This window comes from Heterocephalus glaber, unplaced genomic scaffold (assembly GCF_053883595.1).
Source record: "Heterocephalus glaber isolate CG9 unplaced genomic scaffold, H.glaber_assembly_v1.0 deba00001572, whole genome shotgun sequence".
Taxonomy (NCBI): Eukaryota; Metazoa; Chordata; class Mammalia; order Rodentia; family Bathyergidae; genus Heterocephalus; species Heterocephalus glaber.
This window is the reverse complement of record NW_028258357.1, coordinates 18984181-18995203: the sequence shown is the minus strand read 5'-3', so window position 1 is coordinate 18995203 and position 11023 is coordinate 18984181. Positions and strand designations below refer to the sequence as shown.

Sequence of the window (11023 nt, the reverse complement as noted above, 5' to 3'; positions counted from 1 at the left end):
TATTCCTTTCTTAAAAAATCGTGCCTCTTCCATGTCGTCCTTTGGCCACCCTTTCGTTTTATTATTATTATCTTTATTAATTTTAAACCTTTAGTTTACTCCATATTTTTTTTTTCTTTTTCATTTCCATTGTTAATGGTGGCACAGTTGTCAGTTAAAATTTTTTTTTTGTACTGTATCTCAGTATCCAGTTTGTCTTTTTTTGTTGCTTCTGTGCTTTGTTTTCTCCTTTTTAGAGAGGTACTGGGGATCAAACCCACAAAAGAAGGTGGCTCACTGAAAACCCCACATAGGGATGGAAGAAATATCTATCCCAGACTACTCCAGGAAATAGAAAAGGACAGAACGGGTCCAGGCTCATTCTGCAGACCAAAAATACCCTAATACCGAACCAGATAAGGATACAAGAGAATACTGTAATACAATATTCCTGATGAGCATAGGCATGAAAATGTTTAATGAAATACTTGCAAATTGGATACAACACATTAAAGAGATCATACACCATGATTAGGTTTATTTCATTCTAGGGATGCAAGAATAGTTCAACATACACCAATCAATAAGCTTAATACACCAAATAAATAGAATCAAGGAAAAAACAGAAATCAAGGATAAAAGTCACATTATTGTCTCAAATGATACAGAAAAAAAACCTTCAACAAAATTCAACATCCCTTTGTGATAAAGGCCCTAAAGAAACTAGGCAAAAAAAGGATTGTACCACAACATAATAAATGTTATATACTAATCATGCAGAACTGGAGAAAACTGAAAAATTTTTCTCTAAATTTAGAAACAAGGATATCTACTCTTACCACTCTTTTATTTATTTTTTTTTTGGTACCAGGGATCGAACTCGGGACCTTGCGCTTGCGAGGCAGGTGGCAGAACCACTGAGCTAAATCTCTGGTCCTTACTCTTACCACTCTTATTCAACTTAGTACATGAAATTTTAGCCAAAACACTTAGGCAAGAGAAAGAAATAAAAGGGATACAAATAGAAAAGGAGGAAGTCAAATTTTCATCATTGCAATGATATGATCCAATACTGAGACTAAGGACTCTACCAAAAGAAGTTTAGATCTGATAAACAAATTTAGCAAACTAGCAGGATACAGAATCAATGGGCAAAAAAATCAATAGTTTTTGTACATCCCAATAACAAACTTGCTGAGAAAGAAATCAGGAAAACAGTTTCACTAATAATAGCTTTAAAAACTAAAACCACCTAGGAATCAGCCTGACCAAGGAGGTTAAAGAACCCTACTGTGAAAATCACAGAACACTTAAGAAAGAAATTGAAGAACACAATGCACAGTGGAAACACCACCCATGTTCATGGATTAGTAGAACTGATATTGGTAGGATGCTCATATCATCAAAAGCAGGACACAGATGCCATGCATGCAGCCCTTACCAAAATATCAGTGACATTCTTCACAGAACTAGAAAAAAAAATCCTAAAAGTCATATAGAAAGGCAAAAGACAGAGAATAGCTAAGTTAACTCTGAGCAAAAAGTACAATGCTGGAAGTATCAAAGCCGTAGTCACAAAACCAGCTTGGCACTGGGTAGCATCAGGCCCGCAAGAATAGACCAGAGGGCACGGGAATAAACTCCTGCAGCCACAGCCTCTGATTCTGGACAAAGAGGCCCAAACATGCACTGCAGAAAAGACAACCTCTTTACCAAATGGTGTGGGGAGAACTGGTTATCCTGAAGTGGAAGGTTGAAACTCAATCCTCTTACCCTGTGCGAAAATCAATCAAAGTGGATCAAAGACCTAAACACAAGACTTGAAACTCTGAAGCCACTAGAAGAAAACTCTGAAGCCACTAGAAGCACTTGGAGATACAGACGGGGCAGTGACTTCCCAAGAGGGACTCGAGTAGCTTGGGAAATAATACCAAGAGTTGTGGGATTGCATCAAACTACAAAGCTTCTGCTCAGCCAGGGGAGCAGACTGAAGAGCCTACATGAGGAGAGTCTCTGCCGGCTCCTTTTCTAACAGACAAAGATTAATATCCACAATATATGAGAACAAAGAATCCCATGAAACTGGGCACATGGGCAGAGCAGAAAGTTCTTAGCAGAAGAATGCAGGGATAAAAGCTTGGCGGTGGTGTGCCTGCCTAACATGCCCCAGGCCCTGGTCCCCGTCCCAGTACCGAATAAAAAGGTACCAGGGGCCAGTAGTCCCGAGAATAAGATGTTTAACATTTTACCACTCAGAGAAAGGCATATCAAAGCCACACTGAGAAAATTTCATCTCCTCTCAGTCAGAATGGTGGCGAGCAGCTGAAACCCAGAACCCAGGAGGCTGAGGCAGGAGAATCACGAGTTCTGGGCCAGCCTGGGTTACACAGGGTAAAGGTCTCAAAAAAGAAAAGACATGAAAGTAGAAGAGAAACACACAAGAGGAAGCGGATCAAGGGAGGGAAGTGGGGTTTGAACAGGGTGATTGGGGGATGCCACAGCAGGGCATGATGGCCCATGCCTGTGATCCCAGCACACAGGAGGCTGAGGCAGGAGGGTCGCTGTGAGTTCAAGGCCAGCCTCGGGTACATGGTGAGTTCCAGACCAGCCTGAACTGCAGAACAAGACCCTTTTTCAGAAGGTGGGGTGAAGTCAGGCTCCCAGAGCTCCTGCTCAAGGGGCAGGGGCTTCGCTGTGCTGTCCCCACAGGGAAGGGACCGAATGGAGGACTGGGTGGCATAGGCCAGGGACCAGGGGCCTGAAAAGGGCCGGAAGTGCCTCTCCCCCTTCCGTGGCCCTGGGTGAAGGAAAGCACTGTGTTCCAAGCGGAGCAGCGGGCTTGAGCTCAGGCCTTAGGGCCTGGACACCCAAAGGCCACGTCACCCTGGGGCTGGCTGGTCTCCCCCATTCCCTCACCCATGCCGTTCATTTTCAGTGCTAGGGCTGCAGGCCAGGGCCTCTGTGCTGAGCTCCATCCCCGGCCCTTTTATATTTTCAGACAGGGTCTCGGTGAGTTGCCCAGGCTGGGCTTGAACTTTCGATCCTCCTGCCTCAGCCTCCCCAGTGCTGGGATTACAGGCGTGCACCACCTCGCCCCAGCCAACTTTTAACCTTATCAGTGCTTTTCCCTTCCAAGTGCTTTAGCCTGGCTCAGCTGTGCGGGTTGAACGGAAGAAAGACCTCATTCAGGGCTGGGACAACAGCACTTCCCTGTGGCCGAGCTGAGGACAGCAAGGAACACGGCCCCTGTTCGGGGGCGCAGCCTCCGGTGTCCTCCTGAAGGGAGCCGGGGTGGCGCCTCAGTCCAGTCAGGCTGTCACCCCACGGCAGTCACCGCTGTCCTCTGTCCTTGAGCTGTCACATCACCCCTGAGTGTGTGGATTTCGGGGCGGCCGCCGCAGGGCCATCAGCCTCTCACCCCAAATCGAAACCATTTTCTAGCAGAAGTCAAAATCCTCTTAGCTATTTTTTTTTCTATTAGCTATTTTGAAATATGCTGGTTGCTATGTCACCGTGCTACACAATAGATATCATTTGTTCCTTCCATGTCACTCTGGACCCAGTGACCACTGGGGCCTCTGGTAAGCTCCATTCTTCCCTTACGTTTTTTTCTTGACTCTCACCCCGGTACTTGGGAGGCTGAAGCAGGAGGATTGCCACAAGTTGAAAGCCAGCCAGTGCTACTTAGTGGCTTTAAGGCCAGCTTGGAAAACACAGTGAGACTGTCTCAAAAAGCAAAAGAAAAAATTGTCCTTTTGGATCTGGTTATTTCACTTAGCATTGTGGCCTCCAGTTCTGTCCATTTTCCTGCAAACGACAGAAAGACCGTGACAGGCTGATACTCCATTGTGCATTTACCCCACGTGCCTTGTTTTTCATTTCTGTTTTTCCTAGCGCATGTCCCAGTACCCGGGGAGCTGGTCCATGCACATAACTCATCTTCATTCTTTTTATGCCCTTCTCCCCTCCCTCCCTTGGTCCCCTGCCCTTGGGCAAACATGTTTCCTATTATCTTTTATTTTCCTCTCTAAATTATTTCTGCATTGGGTTGTTCATATAAGAGAAACCATGTGATATTTAAGCCTTTGTGTCTGATTTATTTCACTCAACATCATGGTCTCGAGGTGCATCCATTTCCCTACAAATGATTCAGATTTATCCTTCGTTATGGCAGAGTAGTACTCCATGGTGTGTAAATGCCATGCTTTTTGTTGTCCATTCACCCTTTGATGGACATATGGGCTGCTTCCAAGATTTAGCTATTATGAGCTGTGCTCCATAAACATGAGTAGGCCCGTGTCACCGCAATATAATTTCTTTAACTTTTGGTTTTTGTGAAATAGGGCCTCCGTACGTAGTTCAGGCTGGCTTTGAATTCCGTGATCCTCCTGCCTCAGCCTCCGAAGTGCTGAGATCACAAGTGTGCACCATCACGCCCCCGTCCTCTTTTGTGTCTTTAGTTGCCCTGTCGTGGCTGCCTTGATGTCCCGAATTTCCCCTTTGTGGTCCTTTTGACTTTGGGTCAGAGCCAGAGGTCCCGGGGCAGATGGCTGTAGAGGGTGATGAAAGCCCATGCTGCGGACAGGCACAGCTTTGCAAAACTCAGGGGTTGGCAGGTTCCAGGGACTCGGGCTCGGTGGATACGAAGGTTGGTGGATTTGCTTTCAGAGAAGAATCCAGCCTGGCGGGTGGTAGGCTGAGGCAGGTGGGTCTCCAGCTGGAGCTCAGCCAGGGGCCAGGCCGGCGGGGCGGGCGTCCTAGAAGGGCGGGCGGCAGTAGCCGGCGTAGGGGTGGCCGAGGCCGTTGCCCCAGCTCCAGCTGCCGGGCCCCCGCGGCTCCTGCGGGTCCTGCGTGGCGGGGCCCAGGCGGCGCAGTGCGGCCTCGCTGAACTGGTAGGTGAGCTTGCGGCGCACCTTGCTGACCTCCCCCGTGCGGCCATAGTTGCGCAGCGCGCGGGCCAGCTTCTGGTAGGTCATGGGCTTCCGGTTGCCCTTCCGCCGGCCCCAGAGCTCGGCCAGCCGCTCCTTGTTCTTGGACACGAACTGGAAGACGCCCCTGGGCCGGTCCACCCACTGGATGCAGCCGGCCAGCTCGGGGGTGCACAGCGCCTCGAGCAGGTACTCGAACAGCCGCAGCTTCCTCCTGCCTGCGGGGGAAACAGAGTCAGGGCCGCGGCGCCGAGCCCCCGGGAGGGCTTGGGCTTTTTCTGGTCTTTTGAGACAGGGTCTCTCTGGAGCCAGGCTGGCCTCGAATGCGCTGCGAACCTCCTGCCTCAGCCTCCCGGTGCTGAGCGACTGCCCTGGGGCAGGTCCTCCTCCTGCTCCTCCTCCTGCTCCTCCTCCTGCTCCTCCTCCTCCTCCTCCTCCTCCTCCTGCTCCTCCTGCTCCTCCTGCTCCTCCTCCTGCTCCTCCTCCTGCTCCTCCTCCTCCTCCTGCTCCTCCTCCTGCTCCTCCTCCTGCTCCTCCTCCTCCTCCTCCTCCTCCTCCTCCTCTCTAGCTTAGGAGATGCATTCGCATCCTTCTGTGGGGCTGGACGCTCACATTCTCCACTGGCCCGCTCCGATGGGAGTCGTGTTTGTCCTCTCCTGGCACGGGGAGTCAGAGGCCTCTGCTCGCAAGGACTTTCTGCCTGCTGAACCCGAACACCTAGTGTGAGGCCACACCCTGGGCTTCCTACAGAGCAGAGCAGCCCATGAGCGGACAGTTCGCTGGCTACAGAGAGGTGTCTAATGGGGCCTGGTGGCACACACCTGGAATCTCAGCACTCGAGGAGGCTGGAGCAGGAGGATCCCAAGTTCAAAACCAACCCGGGAAATTTAGCACCTTAGTGAGGCACTGCCTAAAAAGGGGCGTGGGGGGATGGCAAGGTTGCTCAGTGCAAAGGCCCAGCGTTCAGTCCATAGTAGTGCAGTAAGATAAAAATAAAATAGCTGTCTCAAAAGCCATTTCCAGAAAGCAAGTCATTGGAAGGAGCTTTATTCAAATGAGTTTAGTCAAATGAGTTGGAGGACATGAGGCACTTTGTAACAGGGGAAACAGGTCCAAACAGAAAGTCACGTTAGGGAAATGCACAGTAACAACTCACGTAGAGACGCTTTCTCAGGCCTGTAATCAGCTAAGGAGGCTGAGGCAGGAGGATTGCTGTGAGTTCATGGTCAGCTTGGGCTACATAGGGATACCCTGTCTCAATTAATAAACAAACAAAACAAATAAATAAACATAACAGTGTTAAACCAGGCAACCAGGCGTGGTGGTGCACAACTGTAATCCCAGCATTCTGGGAGGCTGAGGCAGGAGGATCGCAAATTTGAACCCAGCTTGGACGAGTGAGTCATTTATTGAGACTTTGTCTCTACATAAAAAAATCTAAAAGCATGGGCCGGGGATTTAGTTCAATGGTTTCGCCGCCTGCTACGCAAGCGCAAGGACCGGAGTTCGATCCCCGGTACCAAAAGACAAAAAAAATTTAAAAGGACTGGAGGGCTTGGGTCCAATCCTCAATATGTCAAAACAAAAATAATAAAAAACAACAGTTATGCACTCATGGTAAAGATTTTTTAAAAGCCTCAAAGTACAAAGACACATTCTAATATCTTAGATATTTCCAGAAAAACATTTTTTTGCATATAAAATATGCAGAATACTTAAAAATTAGAAATAGGTTCATATTCTTTTGCCCTTTTTTCCAGAAAATAATCAGATAAACTTAGCACAGCAGGCAGGTTACTCCAGGTAGGAAAGGAGAGGTCCTCCTTTGATTCATTTCATTTTATTTTGCTTGGTTTTGAGGCAGCATCTTTCTGTGTTATCCAGGCTGGCCTTGAACACTGGATCCTGGGTCATTTCTATTTTCCACACTTTTGTCTGAGTTGTAAAAGCTTAATGACCACTTATTTTTCAATTACCAAATTAAAAAGTCTTAAACCAAAATGTTTCTCAGCGGGCTCTGCCTCAGGAATGCCGTCAGGCGTGTTGGCAGCTATATGTGCACCGTGTGTGGTTGTATTGTTTTTCTCCCAACAGTGGGGGCTCAAAATATTGTGAAATCTCGTTGTTTCTCCCGTGTACCGCATCTCTCATGGAAGACTCAACCCTCAACACAAAAGCGGAGCGGGGCGTGCGCCCCTGGGTAAAGCTGGCTCGGAAGACAGCGCTGGACACCCCTCGGTGGTGTGCTGGAGGCCCCTGAACCGCTTGGTTTCGTACATTACTCCTAACTGCAGTTAGATGGTTGCTGCCTATTTCCAATTCTGTGATCCTAGGACACAGTATGCAGCGGTATAGGAACAAAAAATAGCTTTTGAAAAATACTCATTTAAAATAACTTTAGATAAAAAAGAAAAACTGAAAGAAAACAAAAACAAAACCCCAAAAATAAAGTACAATATTTTTTTAAAAACTATGATAATATATAACCTTAAATTGTCCTGCTACATATAGTCCCGGCTGGCCTCAAACTCACTGAGACCCTCCTGCCTCAGCTACCACGCCGGCCTGATTTAATAATTACGGCAGTCTTCTCCTGCAGTTAATATTGCCGTTACTGTTTGGGATAAAGGAACTGTGGATTAGAAGGTCGAGGGATCTGTCCAGGTTCAAGCCACTGCGGGAGGAGACCACATCGTACACAGTGGGAGAGTCCGCTGAGACCATCACCATCTGATGCCCTGAAATCACAGTTCAGCGGGGCCTGGTGGTGCACGCCTGGAACCCCAGCACTCTGGGAGGCTGAGGCAGGAAGATCACAAGTTCCAGTCCAGCCTGGGCAACTTAGTGACTTAGTGAGAACCTGTCTCAAAATTTCAAAGGGCTGGGGATGCAGCTTCCATCCCCAGTACCGCCCCCCCTCAACTCCAAATTTATGGTACGTTAAACTGGTATGGAACATTCTGCAAAAGATTTGAGTAGATTTTCCTGCTTTTTCTTTTCTGGAGAAGTACATTTTTATTCCAAGAGATTCCCACCTGGAGTAGGGTTGCTTAAGCAGCTTCGGGTGATGTAAACTGCTCCTGAGCTGCTCGTTCACCGCCCACATACCTTTTCCTCCTCGGGGCTGGGAGACCACAGGAGCCGCTTGGCTTCCGGCCGAGCTCTGTGGAGATGCGTGCATGTTTTCTTCGATGTAGTAGAAGTCCGAAGTACTGTTCTACATGAATAATATCCCGTTATTAAGCTGGGGGCTGGTTGTGCTGTTTAATAATCCAATAAGTTAAAATACCTTTTCTGGTGTAGCAATACACACCTGTAATCCCAGCACTCTGGTAGGCTGAGGCAGGAGGATTGAGTTCCGGACCAGCCTGAGCAACCTAGTGACTTGGGAGACCTTGTCTCAGAATTTTAAATTACAAATATATTTTAAGGGCTGGGGATGTAGCTCAGTGCGGACGTCCTGGGTTCAATCCCCAATACGAGAGGGAAAAAAAGAAATTTTTTCGAAGCTATAGTAGGGAAGTACAAAAATGTCAAGTAGGGGTCAGGGATGTGGCTCTGTGGTGCCGTGCTTTCCTGACAAGTGCAAGGTCCTGAGTTTGATTCCCAGTACCAGAAGAAAAAAAAAAGCCCAAACTAAAAATTGCCAAGTAGTTTTTGCTCGTGATATTGTAATTACCTAAACACTGCTCAAGCTAGAAAAATCAGCAGTTGCTTATTTATTAGTTTTAGTCCGGCATGATTTCAACATCATCTAAAAATAAACAGAATCCGAAACAGGAAAATGGTGGATCAGGAGGTGCTGGGGAGACGTGGGCAGGTGGGTACTCGGGCGAGACTGCTCCAAGGCAGCGTCGCTTTCCAAAGAACGCAGTCCCAAAACCTTGCACATGAAATAGGCCAAGATCAGTGCACGTCGAGGAATGCTCTGGAAAACAGCAGAACTGAAAAGCCCTGTCTTTCCTGGCTCCGTGGATTTAGCATTTCGGGGGATTGATTGCTCACTTAAATGCATTAATCACGCATGTTCAAGCTGAAAAACCAAGTTATGCACGCTATGTTTCTAACCATAATAGTATTCAAAATAAAACTTACATTACGGCAAGCTCAGGTTGTGGCAAAGAACCATTTTTGTTGTTTTTTTGAGACAAGGTCTTGCTATGAAACCCAATCTGGCCTCAAACTCGAGACGCCCCTGCCTCAGCCTCCCAGGTGTTGGGATGACAGGCTGGCGCCACCTTGCCCTGCTCTCTTTCTTTCCCATTTGGATACAAGAACTTGAGAATTGTCAATTTTAGGGCACATGTGTCGCTCCAGTTTTAGCTGACAGAGCTACACGCATTCCCTGCAAATTTCCCAACGGAGTGTACAGAGTCGCAGTCAGACGCCGCGCTGAGGGAAACTAGCCTGCCCTCTGCGGGACGTCGTGGGATTTTCCTCCCACCTGCACCGCCCTCGGCCGCCACCCCGCGTCCGACCCCCGGCCCGGCCCCACGGTACTCACGAGGACCGAGCGCCAGCTGCACACCTGCTCCTCCGGGGACAGCGCCCGGCAGCCGCAGGGGCTGGGTCGGACGGCAGGACAGGGGCTGAGCAGGGCCACGTAGCTCTGGCAATCTGAGCAGAGAAGGGAAAGGCCAGGTACGTGTGTGCACACGGGGTCTCCGGTGCAGTTCGGTGAGACCTCAACTCCCGGCGATTCTCCTGCCTCAGCCTCCCAGCACGTGCGTGGACACACACACACACACACACACACACGCACGCACACACACACGCACACGCGCGCACCCTGCATTCCCCGCCCCACAACACTGACCCTGCAGCCCGAGACGCCGGGTTGTCCGCAGCCTTGGAGCAGCAGTTTATGACTCAGCAGGCGGCTCAGCTGCCCTCAGCCACCAGACTGCACAGCCCGGGGCAGGCGGGGGCTGCAGGGGAATCAGAGGCGCTGAAAACCCTTTCTGGACGCAGAGGGTCCTCGGCTAGCGGCCAAGTTCGGTCGTGTGACTAGGTCACAGGGTTTCTAAGTCACTAAAGTGCCAGGCTGGACTGGAGTTCACAACTTTCCTGCCTCAGCCTCCTAGAATGCCGGGATTACACGTGGGCACCACCATGCCCAACTTTTTTTTGTTTGTTTTTTGAAGCAGGGCTTCCCTTTCCTGCCCAGGCTGGCCTCAAACTTTGTGGAGCTCAGGCTGGCCCTGAACTTGAGAACCTCCTGTCTTAGCTTCCTGAGAGCTAGGATTACAGGTGTACCAACAAGACAATTTTAATAATAATTTTGAATCTATATTCCCTGACTTTTTGCATGTGAGACTTTCATTTTTTCCTTCCTACCCAGTGCTGTGGATCTAATCCAGGGTCTCTTCACTGAGCTACATCCCCAGCCCTTTTTAAACAATTTGAGACAGACTTTTGCTAAATTGCCCAAATTGACCTTGAACTTTCGATCCTCTTGCCTCAGCCTCCTGTGTGCTAGGACTTCAGGTGAGCACCCGCACACCTGGCTGGCCCTTACCCTTCCTTACACCTGACTGAGCAGCTGGAGAGGGTGACAGGCTTCTCACCTGGGGAGGACAGAGGGTCTTCTGTGGAGTGCTGCCTCAGCACTTCGAGAGCATCCTCGAACTCTTGGCCCAGCATGTCTTGCTCAGCACAAGTCTGTGGGACCATTAACGGCAGAAGGCGGAGTTACAAAATTACCATGCCAGGTGTGCTGGTGCACGCCTGTAGTCCTGGCACTCAGGAGGCTGAGGCAGGAGGATTGCCTCGAATTCCACACCAGCCTGGGCTACATAGCAAGATCCTGTCTCAAAACACCAAAAATTGGGCCGGGGATTTAGCTCAGTGGTTTCATCTCCTGCTGCACAAGCGCAAGGACCAGAGTTCGATCCCCGGTACCAAAACAAAACAAAACAAAAACACCAAAAATTTGAGCCAGGAATTATAGATTAGGGAAAGGCAATGTAGAAAAACAGGTCAACTTTTCAGCATTTAGAAAAAAAACATAACTGTATAAACCTAACACCAATATTCTAGTGTCCATGCTCCAAGTATATAATGAGTGGTATTAGGATAGAAATGAGGTTAAGATGGTTTTTATCATTTTTATACAT

The 11023-nt window shown here is 48.9% G+C and overlaps 1 protein-coding gene across 1 annotated transcript; it reads right to left on the bottom strand.

Annotated features, from left to right (window-relative positions):
- Positions 1–256: 256 nt before the first annotated feature.
- On the bottom strand, positions 257–10580 carry Spic (Spi-C transcription factor). The gene is made up of 4 exons (XM_021258420.2): positions 10475–10580; positions 9412–9524; positions 8016–8124; positions 257–5125 (listed from the first exon to the last, which is right to left on the bottom strand). The coding sequence occupies exons 1-4, from the start codon at positions 10578–10580 to the stop codon at positions 4737–4739; spliced, it is 717 nt and encodes a 238-aa protein (XP_021114079.2). The 3' UTR covers positions 257–4736.
- Positions 10581–11023: the final 443 nt, after the last annotated feature.